The sequence below is a fragment of the Tachysurus fulvidraco genome, chromosome 6 (assembly GCF_022655615.1).
Source record: "Tachysurus fulvidraco isolate hzauxx_2018 chromosome 6, HZAU_PFXX_2.0, whole genome shotgun sequence".
Lineage (NCBI taxonomy): Eukaryota > Metazoa > Chordata > Actinopteri > Siluriformes > Bagridae > Tachysurus > Tachysurus fulvidraco.
The window spans coordinates 25,176,824-25,192,622 of NC_062523.1; the positions used below are offsets into that span (position 1 = coordinate 25,176,824).

Here is a 15,799-nt window from a genome sequence, read left to right on the forward strand (position 1 = left end):
GTTAATTAGAATAAATTAGACTCGCTGATTTAATTAACCTTTTTGGAATTGGTTTGCATGCAGTGTAGCGGGCGGATTTTACATCCTGTTGACATCGGACACGACAGAAAGGACATCAGTCAGGTTTGGAGGGTCACACACTTACAATCCACATGCAAGGGCAGGAATCTAACGTTTAAATTCATTCCCTGATCCTGTAACGGTAAAATCATATAGGGTAGGACTGGATTTGAGTTGCTCTGCTCTAATGTTTCATATAGAATTATGTTCTCCATGCCACCTGTGGTGATTGGCTATAAGCCAAGACAATTATGGTGCATAATGTGTGAACAGTTGGCAAAGAGCATGAAATCGAAGTGGCTCTGTGCGTTTGCCTGAAAACTAACCCACATACTGTTATACATCATTGTTTTCTCATCAAAAACACATTACTGTTAGCTTGTGCTGTTAACATAAACGATCTCCAGATCTGGTTCCCACAGATTTGGAAACCAGTTGCTATGCATTTACTATTCTGAGCTCTACCAACCTTCGCCACTAACAGTGACAAATAATAATGCTTCTGAAATGATCCACAGTTTGTTTTCAAATGCCATTCAAAACAGATGAGGCCTTGAGGTCCCTCAGTTTGTCATAAGCACCGAATGGATGAGCCTCTTCCATTCCATCAATGGCACACCCCTCCAGCATTCCCAGCTGTAATATTAACTGCTGTGAGAGATGGCCGTGAGACCCCCTTTTTCACTAAACCTTGGGGGCTATGCATCTTAAACCCCCTCGTCAGCGTCATGCTTGTGCACTGATGATCCATTCCAGCGACATCAATTTCACATTACTTGAACACTCATGATGCATGGGGTCTCTTTAGCCAATCTCTTACATATTTATCACGGGCGTATGTACCATGTCATAACCCTCCCAATCACAATGCACTCACTTGGAGAAGTGCAAGCGATCAGGGTGATTGATTTTACACAGCAATGTTAATTTGAGGTTCTAGCAGGGTGCAGGGTGCTGCTGCTTTTGGTCTGTGTCGATTTTGCTGAAACTGAAAATGCCACAGTGTTTGGCGCTCCGGGTCTGAGCAGCAGGGCTCTGCCGAGAGCACAAAGTGTCTAATGGGCCTTATTGATCGCCAAACGCAGCCGAGTGATGGATGGCAAAATAAAAGCCACCCCCCACTCATACACCCCCAACCCCCACCCCATGACTATCTGCTACCCTCTGATCAGCCTGAGTGAATGTCCACCATGACACCAGCTGCAGTTGCCACCCCCCCACTCCTTCCACCATCCATCACCACCTCCACCCCCAACCAAAAGGAGCGGTCTAAAGAGTTCTAATTGGCGAACTGCATTCCAATATGCACATATATCACACCGGAGAATGCTCAAGCAGGGTCATATTTAACAGCAGATTCTGAGCCTTAGCATTGAATATTTATACTGGCAAACCTGGAGGAGGGAGAGAAAGATTAAACATCAATATGTACAATATTTGATGCAATTTGTCCATAATGTTGCTGAATAAGCGGGGATGTGGGGAACCAAAATTTCATCAAAATGCACACAGTCTTTCAGCCGCATAATGTTGCCGGCATGTGTGTATTGGTGAGAAACACACAGAAATGCATGCTAACTTCATACTCCATGGCTCGCTTGCTGCTGACAACTGCTTCATGCTTTGTACCACACATTATAATGATAAGGGAAAAAATACCAATCGGTTGAACGAGGTTGAAAGCATGAGGGAGGGAGAGAGCGAGACGAGGGAGGAGAAAATATTGCATCGTAATTGAGATGATGGCTGGAACCGTCTGCAAAAGCCATTATGTTTGTTGTTGTGGAATCAGGCTTAATGTTATCAGATGAGGGACTAGTGCCAATTATAAATATTTCTCTCTCTCTCCCTTCTCTCCCTCTTTCTTTCTGCCTCTCCCATTCCCTCTTCTCCTCTCATTCTCTATTTCCCTTGGCTGCTTTTGCCTTTAATTCGAAAATCAAATTAGCAGGGTGGTATGCATGCAAACACCTACATGCTCTCTCTCTCTCTCTCTCTCTCTCTGCCTCTCTTATTTTCAGTCTCTCCATTTTCCATACAATACCACTGCTATCATGCAATGAAACAAATGTAACCTTGTTCTGCTCCTCCTTCTTGACACATGTACCCCTTAAACTTGCACATAAGGCACCGCAAACATAATATTCTGTGATCACGGCCAGCAGATTTGTCAGTTTATCCACACTCCCCCCAGGCTCGCTTGACATTAACTTCCTCAGGTTTCATGTTAATGAAGGATCCTGTTCCTGCTTAATAGACGCTCACGCTCGGATCCTCGCCAAAAATCAATTTCCAGTCTTTTGCACAGAGCATGTCTGCAGTAGGCTCTACGGGAGGAGCGGACTCTGTGGTGTCAGAGGAAAAAGTCCATTATAGTAAGAGATCCAGAGATGAAGATAGGAGGAGAAAGAGGAGAATAATGAAACCAAGGATAAAGAGAAAAAAGCCAAAGCCATTGGAAGCATTTATCACAGAATGAGAAGGACACTACTGAGGAGTGTATGCAAGAAAAAGGCATAATACTAGGGGAAAACAAGTGACTGATTACATCGCATTAATCAGCTAACCAGAAAAATGTGATACTTGTACAAAGAAATGAATACAGAGGAAAAACAAGGATCAATAATAACACCCAGGACTGTCCAAGCAGTATCTAGGGCAGCTGCAGGTACAGTAGAAAAGGTGAAGAGGAGGTAAAATCCTCAAGAGAATTTGTCTCAGCCAGAGGAGAGAGAACAAAAGGAGAGAGAGAGGTAAGAAAGATATATGTGTAATGACAAATAACAGGCTTATGCCACTTAACGGCAAAACAGTGGCGTCTATAACAAGGCCACACAGCAGCGGCCATTAAATATTTATCTCCTCCTCTTGAGATTCCAGTAATCTGCGTCATCAAGTCGATAGGGCCAATCACTACTGTTGCCACAGCCAGAGGACACCGAAGAGAGAGAGAGAAAAAGAGAGAGAGAGAGAGAAAGCTGCACTGAGACCTTTTTCTCGATGGGTTTGGAGTTTGTGCCCAGTTCTGTAGGCAAATCTCCAAACCCCCGAGTCCCCTGGAAAGGACAGGTAAAAAAAGGATTTGTGGTGACTGAGGCATGATTTTGGTGGTCAGTTATCACTGTGTTGATGTGTCAATGTACAAATTTGTCTTATGTGTGCCTATATACTGTATATGTGTGATGGTAGTAAATTCAGAGCACAGTGAAAGAAATCTGGTGACTTTAAGGTGGAATGAGTGACAGTTTGGAGTGGAATAGTGAATCTAATTGTCTCCAATGAATCATTTTCTGCCACACTCGCTTCCAGTTCAGCCTGAACCATTATCAGTTTGTTGGATTGTATAACTGGTGAACAGTAACTCACAGTTTAGATTTTGGCGGGTTCAGAATGTTCTGAATTTATATGCAGCACCAGTGGGATTTAATAACACAGTCAAGCAATTGTAAAATCATTTTGCTATTTATCACAGAATCAATGAAATGTGCTGAGCAGTTTGCTTTCTTATAGCACAACATACAAAAGCCTGCCTTCCTGCCTCTTCTTGCTAATGTTAGCTGGAAATATCATTAATTTAGTTTACCAAATGTTATGCTTCAGCTTGACAGTGATTTTTCTACTCTTGCTACTAATCACAGTGTGGTGCTGTGGTGCTAACTGAATTTGATCTTACAGCTGTTTTTAATCATTCATTCTTTAAAAAAAAATGTCTGTTTTTGTTTGCAGGATAATATCAACTCTACATTGCTTCATTACCAAATGAATGAATGATGATGGCAATCCATTAGATGCCTCCTGAGGTGACTACTTACAGCCTCCTGCCTGCTACTGACACCAGCACTGATGTGTTTCCTGGTTAACAGCATGCAGGCAGGAAGTAGCATGGCAAGAGTGTGTGTGTGTGTGTGTGTGTGTGTGTGTGTGTGTGTGTGTGAGAGAGAGAGAGAGAGAGAGAGAGAGAGAGAGAGAGAGAGAGAGAGAGAGAGAGAGAGAGAAGGTATGAGACAACACTTAAGACGTGATGTTAGAGATTCTCGGCAAAGCTCTCACACTTTCAGGTCTGCTGCAGTCTATAGGTGATCAACTCGGCCGCTTTCCACCTCAATCTTTAATGGAAGGCTAATGGAGCTCATGAGAGAGAGATCATCTGTAGATACCTGCATTTACATTAACATTTGCATTAACAGCATTTAGCAAACTCCCTTATCCGAAGTGCTTCATAGTCTCTATCAACAACATCCTCATGCCTCATGATGTTTCACAAGGTCAGGGACTAAGAATACCATTAAGCTTATATGATGTTAAGTGGAGTTAGTATAGAATGGGATAAAAACACACAGGACAAGGGATTTTTTGGGGAGGAAAGATTTAGGTCTTCAGTGTTAGTGGTAAGAAAACCATTGATTAATAGGTCCCTCACATACAGTAGGAGGTTCATTCCACCACCCTGGAGTCAGGGAAAAGAAAAGTTCTGATGCATGCCTCGCTTGTACCTTGCTGTGGTGGGTTGAGTTCTAGCTGTGGATGTAGCTTGAAGGTAGCTCAGTGTAGAACAGTGTGTGATAAGCACCGTAGTGTAGGTGACGCGTGTCTGTTTTTGGCTTTGTTCTCCAGCATCATTGTTTTCAATCTGATGTGGGCAGCAACAGGAAGTCAGTTGAGAGAACAGGATGATGTGGGAGAAGCTGAGGAACGTCTTTGCTTGAGGTATGATTTTAAGTAGAAATGAACACGGAGTGTTAAAGAGTTATATTCCCATAAAGAGCATAATGATTATTATATAATAATCAAAAATGGCAATTGCCCAGACAGAAATATAGAGAACAGATCATCAGCATGATTAGCTTATCCTCTAGTTTTCATTGAATCAGTTATGGTGTGAATAATTTTTACAGCTCTATTCCTCTTGCCTTTTTATCTACTGGCATGCCCAATTTTTCCTCAAAACTCCACTCCACTGCTAATGAAATGTCAGCATTGTTGCTTTGCCCTTTTCCTCCTCTTCTGCTAACTACCTGCAGCACTTCAGCTTCTCCGTTTCTGAGTCTCCATCCTCATTTAAGAGCTGGGGGAAACAAGCTGCGTTGCTCCTTTAAGCTAGAAATCTTGGTAGCCTTAGGCAGCGTAAACAAGTTCCTCTCGGTTTTCTGCTCTGCAGCACTGCACCAGTGCTTACAGGAAGCTCAGGTTGGATGGAAGCTGAGCATCTTGGTGGTGTTGTCCATCAGTGTAGCCTTATTTTCACACATGCAACCTTTCACTCATTTACTGTCTTGTTCACACTTCAGCACTTCTGTCTGAGGGTCTGCACTTCAACCTTTCCTCCCAAAGGGCCTTGCTTTTACTAATACACACTCTGTAGGATATCATTGCATCTACACACACAGTATGCCTACACTGTACTATTCCTATACTGTGCTTTATGGTGTTCTTATGAGGGGGATGAAAGGTCCCTTCCTTTAGTTATAATTATCTTTACATAGTAACCAGGTATACTGTGAATAATATGAGATTTTGTTGCTTGATGTAATACAAAATAATTGCATTCTTGCATTATATGTACATTTGAATATTATGCTTTTCATAGCAGACTCTGTGAGATTTATAGATCTGTCAGAGTTTCGCTACCGCTCTCCGCCCACACCTTAACAAGCACATTAGCATGATTTCCACCAAAGATCCATTTCCTCTTGAGCACACTTACAGCAACAGGCATCCTGTTATATCACAAAAAAAAGAAAAACATTTCAAAAATACACTTTGAATATTCATGCCTCAAAATTAATGCCACAGAAGACTATCTTTCATATAAAAAGACAAAAGGCATGTGGTTTTATTACCCCGAGGCTAATTAAGGCATGTTTTATACATATATTATTCTGAAGCACAGAAAATCTATTACTAGATATTTCAATAGAAAATGGATTAAATAACAATCCATGCTTTGTGTGTTCCTATAGAATGAGAGCTAAGTGGCTGAAACAAATAAATGTTGTCAGGATTAATTTTTTGTGTGTGTGTGTGTACTTGTGATCGATCAGATGTGATTTAGAAGAGAAGAGGATTGGTCATTGCAGTTGAATATGCTGATTCATACAACAGGGCTCACACAGGAAATATGAGATTCATCCTCACAAACAGTTGCAGATGTAGGAGAGCAGATATCTTAAGGAAAGTGGTCTTCTTCTCATTTACAGTCACACAAAAAGGTTACGTCTGCTTCCCTTGTTCATGCTGGCATTTGCTTGCTCCCTCTAATCCTTGACCATCTGTATCAGCTTTTCACCGAGCACAGAAGACCGCAGAGAAATAAACCTATTAGAATGCTCAAGCTCATTTGTAAAGATGCCCATCTGCTTTCAGTACAGTCTGATATATATATATATATATATATATATATATATATATATATATATATATATATATATATATATATATATATATATATATATAAAGTACTACATACATTTTCTTAAATGACAACAGTGAATTCCTGTCAATTCTTAAATGCCGGTGGACTTTGAATACATGTAAAATAATTGTATTAAAATGTTCCAAAAGCTGTGTCTTATAGACAGAACCTTATGTCTTTTAATGCCTAAGCTCTAAGATCTATATTACATACAGTAGGTTAATGTAAATAAGGTGATGTAAACTAACGTCTCACATAAACTTTAGACAGAGAGTTCCTCCTCCCGTCCCTGTGGAACACTATACAGAATTTTCTTTCATTATTTATTTATTTATTTTATTTATATGGTGCTTCAGAGCCACAAAGTAGCTTAAGACAAATCTGGTTCTAGACCCCTAATGAGCAAGCCAAAGGCGACAGTCAGTTGTGAAGAAAAACTCCCTCAGGACTTTTGGAGGAATGCTTTAGAGGAACTGAGATTAAAAATGGAAGTTATCCTCTTTAAGATGAAATGGGATAGTGGAATTATAGTAAGAAGTCTGGAAGTACTGTACACAATCGAATGGAATTCAGTTCAAACTGAGTTCGTTTAAAGGTGTGTGAGCCTCAGCTTTCATGAGATATGAAAGAATGTAAGAAGCCAATCAGGGGAATGATATCAATATATTAATGATTTCACATGGAACCAAACCTAAACAAAAAACAAGGAACTTTTATGTCATTTTTTTCATTATATCCTTTAATCAATACTATGTACCTAGAACATAGACATAGGCAACATCAATAACAGATATCGGGTTATTTAGATGTAAGGATGAAACAAACCTAAGGATGAAAAGTGCTAATGTTGTTACTCACACATTTTTTTCCATACTAGAATTTAAAGCATACTTTTTGTTTCTTCTGAGTTATTCCTTGTCTGATAAAAAGCCTACATTCACGTTTTATCATTTCTTGTCAGCGTAACTACTTATGATGTGGATGTTGCCAGTCATTACACATGTGCGTTTGCATAAGCCTCGCTTTCAAATCTCTGTTGACGTGTATGAGTTTGGCTGTGTTAATGTGCAAAGACAGAAGCGCAGCATGTTGCAGCGAATGTGTTGTTTGCCTGAAATACTTTGCAGAAACACAGCTCATGCACTATTACAGAGAGGAAATACAATGACTCAACCTATCTTCACACCGTTCCTGGAGCTCACAGCTGTAATTCCCTGTAGCATGATGTGGCTGTATCTACTCCTTGCTGAGGGCCAAATAACTGGAGACAAGAGTGTGAAGCGGGCCATGTGGTGACCTTGGCAGCTTCTCTTCCACATAACTCCTATTCTATCCACACCTGCTTCATTCCTCCTTTCCAAATGCCATTGTTTTATGAAGCTTTGTTGAATGAATGACATTTTGTGGTTTCTAATTCACTGCTGAAGGATTCCGCTTCGGAAGACCTTGGCGACAAGCGAGAGCCTTCAAGCTCCCCTGCTCCTCACACGTGTTTGAATAGAGAAGCAAATCTTTTTAACACAGAAGAACCTTGGACATGTGAAGAGCGCTGTGCTTTGCTGATAAAGACATTCCAATTCTACATTTTTGTACCTTTAGATTTCAAAATGAAGGACTGAAAACTGAAGTGCACTTATACAGGAGAGAGAATGTGAAAGAGAGAGAGAGAGAGAGAGAGAGAGAGAGAGAGAGAGAGAGAGAGAGATAGATAGATAGATAGATAGATAGATAGATAGATAGATAGATAGATAGATAGATAGATAGATAGAGAAAGAGAGAAAGAAAGAGAGAGAGAGTGGATACCTTTCCAAAAAGGTACATTAAAAAATCATTGTTTTGCCATATATATATATATATATATATATATATATATATATATATATATATACCTAATATTGAATATCATGTATATGTAATAGTTTTATAATGTATATATAAAATGCATTCTAAATTGATTCTTATTACAATATTTTATTTTGCTCTCTATCGGCTAATCATAACTTTACTGTAATATGTGTTACGCGATTAGGTTTAAGCTCCTACAATGCAACATTGCCATCTACTGTTTAAAAATGGAACTGCATAGGTTTCTCAATAAAGCAATTTACAGTCTATATATCTACTTTTATAACACCATCTATACAGTTTACAGTCTGTGTGTGTGTGTGTGTGTGTGTGTGTGTGTGTGTGTGTGTGTGTGTGTGTGTGTGTGAGTGAGATTGTGTGTGGGACCATGGTTTATAACGTTTGGGACTATATACTGTATATTTCATTTACATATTTATGTTTTTTTTAAATAAATCTATAATCTATATATTTGGACAAACTAATTTAGTGCTAGTCTAATCTAACGCCAGTGACAATGTAGTTATTAATATTAATAAATATTAATAAACACATTTTGTTTATAATATTCATTTTATTTTAAATATAATAATAAATATTTAATTATATATATATATATATATATATATATATATATATATATATATATATATATATATATATAAATTATTTTTTTTAATTATAATTTCTTTTTTACATGCACACACCTTCACTGAGCTCAAACAGGTGCCTTTCGCTTTCAAAACGTTGTACAATATAATATAACAATATCGCCCTCTATTGCCCTCTATGGTGTCATTACAGACTCGATCCTCATCTGTACATTATTAATACTTTAACACAGCACAGATAATACATCCTAAATGAATACTGGTCGATATAATATTGAATATTTTGAACACGTCCATTTCTAGGCATAGTTCAAGTAGTGTAAAAGGTTGATGTCAACTTTAAGTGTAAGAAAAACATTTACATCAACACAAGATTCAATGTCATAAACTGTACTAATCCTTGTTAGTTCCTGAATTTGGTAGCTTTTGAATTATTTTAATCATCATTTACCAACTCCTCAGTGCTGTTTGTCCTCTACTGCCCTCCCTCGGGTAATCAGCCCTTGATTATCTCAATTTCTTCGCCCAGCCCTGGTCCTTTTGTTTCTACATTAAAGTACATATACACCCACAGGCATCATTTCCTCAGACAAGTTCTTCCTCATCCAGCCAGCTCTAATGACTAGATTCAATAATGTTCTGATTAAATTAAGCCATTACTAATTTACTAGATTCCATTACATTAGACCCACTACTGTGACCCTATTAGACAAAGTCTACAACAAAGTCTAATACATTAAAGACAATACCAATGGTTTGTTTTTTCTTTTATTTTCTTCTTCAGATACAGTATATTGATCTAAGCCTGTTTTAAGAGAAAAACTAGATTTGCAGTTAGAATTGCAGCTAATATATTTCAGATCACAAACTGCATTGAATGCTTTTTTTTTTTTCGGTTTTCGGGCAAACAAATGTTACATTTTATTTTTCTCTGTATAACAGCACAGTAGGTGCACAGGGAGAACTGATAAATGTCCATTAGAAGAATAAACGCACACAGTGGGAAAGTTAGGTTACATTAAGGTCCTGAACAAACTGTGAAGTAACTTTAAATTTAAATAATTCAGAAGACTAATAATGTGGGTAGCACCTTATAGAACTACCCAACAATAACAAGTAACAAGGGTCACGAATCAATTGAATTTAAAAGTTGGATTAATGTTGGTAAATAAATCAATGTTTGTGCCTTGGGTATAGAAAGAAATCAAATCAAATAAGAAACATTCTATAATTATAAATATAAGAAAATAGATACAGTTATTTATAAACACAATCATGTTTGACTCCTGATTTCTGTAAATCATTGAAGTGATTCTGTTCAACAATGCCAGGGATCTGGTTAAAAATGATGGCTAAAAGCTACGAAATATATACACAATGAAGATTACAGTCCCTCATGAGGCGTTGACTCCTCAATACCTTCCACTGTGTGCTGTGTAAAAACCTGGGAATGGAATGGACACCTTTGGGAGTAACTTGAGTCTTCACAAAATAGTTTATTGTGTGTTTATATTGAATTGTGTGTGTGTGTGTGTGTGTGTGTGTGTGTACAGATACATTACAGATCACAAATACAGTTCACACGTACTCCATTTGAAGATGAACAAGCTTTATCTATAATATTAATTTCTGTAATAGGCAGAAATCACAGGCAGATCAGAGAGAGATGTGCAGTTACAATATAAGGCAAATTTGGCATTTCTATTGTAATTCTATACAATTCTATTGCATAATCTATTTTTATTCAAGCTTCTTATTTTATGTTGACAGTTGAGTAGATGACGGAGTCATTCTTGCTTGCCGTCTGTTTATAAAGACAAAACATAGACAAAATACAGCATCTTATGAGCCACTGTACAAACTGTGCAGAAGATGAATCATATTGGTTACTGCTTACCTTGAGCCGTTTACAATTTCCACTTGTTCCTGCAAAAATCATTTACAACACTACTGTGTTATAGAGCAGATACTTTACAGTTTATTACATAGAACGGCAGCAATGTTATAAAACAAAACAAACAAACAAAATAAAATTGTTTCATAAACAATAATTAATTATAGACATGGCAGAGATGGATACGGAGATACTTAATACTTAATCTTTCATTATTTTCACCTATGACATGTCTATATATAAAAAAAAATTAACTCTATTTCTTGATTTTTTTTATTCATTTAAAATTGAAATTATATTTGTTTGGAAGATAATCTTGTTATATACATAATTTAAATTATTTATTCCTAAAAAATAATATATACAATATATATATATTACATTCAAAAGGCTTATTAAACTTGAGGTAGATAAAAATATCTACTTCATATTTATTTTGTAGTAATATGAATAATACAAACATTGAAACAGCATTAATTTATTTAAGATATTTTCACATGCACAGAAATTGTAGAACAGTACAGGGTCTGATTGACCTGAGCAGGAAAAAAGGTATAAATTAGAAACTGCTCTCTAGTATTACCGCGATCAAGTTCCACTATGGTGACGGAGGCATAGTGGAGCTCATCTGCTTGTTTTTCTTCTTCTGCTTTAAGCATGTCAGCACCTACAAAAGGGAATGACAGCTGTAATGCAGCCTGTGATTAGGATAAATCTCATTACCTTAAATAACATTGATATTATACACATTTTACACATTTATCATAAAAACAAGATGATTCATCTACGCTTCCAGCTGATTGCTTCAACTTATGTTTATTAGGTATATTATTAGTAAAAGTTCTACCACTGTTACCTTGAGCTGAATGTGAATAGGATGGATCACCTCTACACTTCATCTCTATCATAGATGGTCCATCTAGAGTAATACACAAGGGGGAGAAGTTGTACTTCCCAGAACATCCTTTCATTATGTGAGTTGTACTGTGCCCCAAACTATATAATGTGCACTAAGTAGTAATACTAAATAAATAAAGACACCACTAGTGTACAGATCTCTTTTCCTGCTTTATAATTATCTGGTGCAGTTATTGTCAGATCTCCAGTGTTGCAAAGGTGTCATGAGAAATATTTTGGCACTTTAGGATTCAGTACACACTTTGTAAATCATGGCATCGGAAATCAGATAAAAGCAAAAAAATATCAAGATGCTCAGTTTATTGATAACAGCTGTATGGTAAATAATTTTAAAAGGGGAGTTTGGAAGTTATTGGTGAATTCGAGCACAGTCCATTATAGAATTGGGTGCACACTTATGCAACCAGGTTAATGATTTCACAAAGCACAAAAACCTGAAGTTTTTACAGGAGTGTGTAGACATTTTATATCCACTTTCATTAGCTAGTGACTTCCAGTGTGGCTCAATAATGTGTTCTAAACCATATGTTAGAAAACCATATGTTAGAGTATTTTTAACTCCCCTATTTTACTACCTTAAAAAACCTTACATGCTGGACATTAAGCTAACCGTGAGTTGAATGAAATGATCTTGATTATTATCCTTTTTTTTTTATCGGAGTAGTATTTATAAAAGCAGGTTAGTTTACCTGTGGAAGATTTTCTTCGAGTGCAGAACAAAAGAGCCCCAAGCAAAAGCACCACACACCCGGACACAGTGAACACAATGATGGTGATGCTATGCGTTTCCATACTGTTTCCTGTAGCGATGTGATACATATTAACCATAATGTGCATGAAATGGAGAATAGATTCACAGTGAATCTGCTACTGCTGCTTGAACACGTGTAAAAGAGCATTACCCTGGCTGGGGGGTTCTGTGGTATGTTTAGGTATAGCTGAAGGAGGCTCTTTTCCTAATGATTGAATGAGGTGGAGAGTTACTGGAGCTACAGCTCTGAGTGTGCTCTCATTAAACACAACACACTGGTACAAAAGCAAGTCCTCCCATACACTGTTCAGTGTTACACTGACTCTCCTCTCTGGGTCTTTTGGTGTCAGGACTTTCCGTTTAATTAGCCTTGCCCCGTTTTTCTCCATCTTCAACCAGGAGAGAGTAACTTGCTCTGTCACGTCAGACAACTCGCAGCTCAGAACCACTGACTGATTCCTGATCATGACAGCAGGCTCTGCAAAGACTAAGATTAATAGTTGTCAGAACATAATACAACTTTTAATTATACTAAAAATAAATATAAAAATGCATTGATGGGTTACAAACCTCTTAGTGTGTGAAGTGTTAAGGATGAATAGGTGGTGTTATCATTCACGATACATTTATACGTTCCACTGGAATTGAATTTCACGGGTGATATTTGGAAGATGAAATCATTTCCATTGTAAAATGTGGATGAAGGCTTCTCTGGGATAATTGCTCCATATACTTCCTGCTTTTGGCTTTTTTCTGCAGTTATCATAACTTCTATGTTTTGGTTTAGCTTTCGGGTCCACTTTATTCTGCTATAAGTCTTTTTGGACTTGCAGTTGAGGGTCAAATTACTACTGTTAGAGCTTTCTCTGTATAGAATATACTTTTTTTGTTCTGCATCTAGAAAGACATCAAGCACACACTCTAAATACACATTCATGAATTTTCTTTATCTCTATGTTGCCAACTGTAAATATAAGACCTCAACATGCTGCACAATAACCAGGACAGCAGAGAGTCACATTTTTAGAGGAAATGTTTTGATTTTAAAGTGTATGCTGATGAATTAACACTTAACACTAAGTAATTATTTTTTTCCAGCAGACAAGAATTTTATTCCTAATTCTAATTCTATTTAAACAATACTCAAGTGAGATATAAATACCCCAAAATTTAAGTATAGTATCAAATTAAAATTCAAGTATTCTCCCGTTTACATGGAGAACATACTCACATTGTGTCACTTCAAGTGTTCGATTTTCATAAATTTGTTTCTTTCCCTGGTGGCTCCCTGTGCAGTAGTAATTCCCATTACTGCGATGGTCGACATTGTGTAAAATGATGTATGCAGTGTTGTTGTAGACCAGAGTGGTGTTAGGAACAGGTGCGTCCTCTCTCTGCCACTGCACAGTGGAGGATTGTAAGAGGTCAGACACCTCACAGCTCAGTGTCACATCAGTTCCAAGCTGGACTTTTAAAAAAAGAAACAGAAGGTTATCAATAACTCCTGGCAGAAAAAATCTTTTGCTAACACATTTGTTATTTGTCATGTTGCCTTGACTAGAGAAGAATTTATGTGACTAAGTTTAACTCTTAAAGGGAGTTATGTTAGAACTGGAGGACATCTGCAGATGTGCATATAACCAGTTTCACATTATATGTATGGTTACAGTTATATGATTTATCATATTTAAACACCTGAAACACTTCACTAATAGTATCGCTGCATGGGTAATGACAAAGTAAAATACTCACCTTTAGTCAGCTTGGCTTGAATTCTGTAACAGAATATTAATTCCCAAATAAAGACACTTAACGGTGTGAGGTACATTGTTGTAACTACTTTATGAGGAAGTGAAGATAAAATGGCCTATTTCTGCATGGATGATTTCACAGGAAATGAAAGCTGAGATTACCCTTTAAAATTCACAAAACTAAGCCTAGAAACACCTGGTATATAAATATATAATATGAAGCTATAACATGAAGAGATAAGGTGTGTTGGGCATGGTAGTAATTTAATTAGTAGTAAAAAGTTGTAAAAACTTTTGAGGTCAGTTCACTTTAAAAACAACCTTTTGATGTAGATATTTTTCAAGTATCTTTAAATTATCACTACAACTCTAGTACTTTGTACACATTTCTGTATGTTAAATGCTGGAATCTCACTGGCTATTTGATTATAGTACACATGCTTCTCTGTGACTTAATTAGCTTCATGGATCAAGATATAAAAAAACCCCACTACTGTACTTTATGTTTCTGTCACGCTGTGACATGGTGAGGCAAAAGGCGAGCGGGGATCCAAATGCAGTTTATCCGTTTAATGAACAAAACACAGATGAACAGGCAGACAACACAAGGCAGAACACGAAACACAACATAAACAGGCGGGCAAACAGGTCAGAACACTGAACAGGAACAGAGAACAGGAACAGAGAACAGAAGCAGAGAACTGGAACAGAGAACAGAAGCAGAGAACTGGAACAGAGAACAGAAGCAGAGAACTGGAACAGAGAACAGAAGCAGAGAACTGGAACAGAGAACAGCATAAAGCCAACACCAAACAACGACCAACACCAGGGAAGTGAACAGACAGAGTAAATGTAGTAAATAGGAACCAATCACAGAGCAGAGACAATCAGAGACAAAGACAAAACACCTGGGGAAGAGATAGAATGTAATTAGTGTCCATGGTGAGCAATGAGTGGGCGGAGCAAACAATTAACATTAGGGAGAGATGGAAGACTGAAACAAGGGGAAAACACAGACAGATACGTTACAGAGCCCTACAAGGAGCAGGACCGGAGACCAGGGTGGTGCTGGAGGTGGAGCCAGAGACCAGAGCAGGACCGGAGACCATTGTGGTGCTGGAGGCGGAGCCAGAGACCAGAGCAGGACTGGAGACCAGGGTGGTGCTGGAGGCGGAGCCGGAGACCAGAGCAGGACTGGAGACCAGGGTGGTGCTGGAGGCGGAGCCGGACTCAGTCATTTCGGTCGACACGGTCGGTTCGGCAGGTTCCGTGAACCCGGTCAATTCGGCAGGTTCCATCGACCCGGTCGGTTCGGCAGGTTCCGGCTACCCGGCCAGTTCCGGCGACCTGGCTTAGGGATGCCGGCCGCCCGAGCCGACCTCATTGGGGTATCCGCCAGTTTCGAGACCAGCCGGGTAGCCCGGACCTCAGCCGAGCTCACCGGTACGGTAGCTATGAGAACTGGCTCAATCGCGGGTGTGCACGGGACAGCCTGGGCGGAGACACTGTGGAGCATTCGGGCGTCCGTGGCTGATTCCACTCTGTGGCCCACGGACC

The 15,799-nt window shown here is 38.4% G+C and overlaps 1 protein-coding gene across 5 annotated transcripts; it reads right to left on the reverse strand.

Moving 5' to 3' along the window:
• Positions 1-10,404: 10,404 nt before the first annotated feature.
• Positions 10,405-14,876, reverse strand: LOC113641054. Of its 5 annotated transcripts, XM_027143643.2 has the most exons (9): positions 14,244-14,870; positions 13,723-13,959; positions 13,062-13,388; positions 12,643-12,978; positions 12,430-12,540; positions 11,679-11,741; positions 11,406-11,489; positions 10,826-10,854; positions 10,405-10,732 (listed from the first exon to the last, which is right to left on the reverse strand). In XM_027143643.2, the coding sequence occupies exons 1-9, from the start codon at positions 14,317-14,319 to the stop codon at positions 10,682-10,684; spliced, it is 1,314 nt and encodes a 437-aa protein (XP_026999444.1). In that variant the 5' UTR covers positions 14,320-14,870; the 3' UTR covers positions 10,405-10,681. The 5 variants fall into 5 exon arrangements, with proteins under 5 accessions (XP_026999444.1, XP_047671302.1, XP_047671301.1 ...); XM_047815346.1 differs by having other exon boundaries at positions 10,405-10,854; positions 12,643-12,969; positions 14,244-14,876; XM_047815345.1 differs by having other exon boundaries at positions 10,405-10,854; positions 14,244-14,873.
• Between the last annotated feature and the right edge of the window lie 923 nt (positions 14,877-15,799).

What these genes read in the sequence shown, in the direction of transcription:
- LOC113641054 (XM_047815345.1), bottom strand. Translation starts at nt 14,319, where the DNA reads ATGTACCTCACACCGTTAAGTGTCTTTATTTGGGAATTAATATTCTGT. An exon ending in AACACTTGAAGTGACACAAT is followed by an intron (nt 13,389 to 13,722) that starts GTGAGTATGTTC and finishes ATGTCTTTCTAG; the next exon opens with ATGCAGAACAAAAAAAGTAT. An exon ending in CATAGTGGAACTTGATCGCG is followed by an intron (nt 10,855 to 11,405) that starts GTAATACTAGAG and finishes TGATTTTTGCAG; the next exon opens with GAACAAGTGGAAATTGTAAA.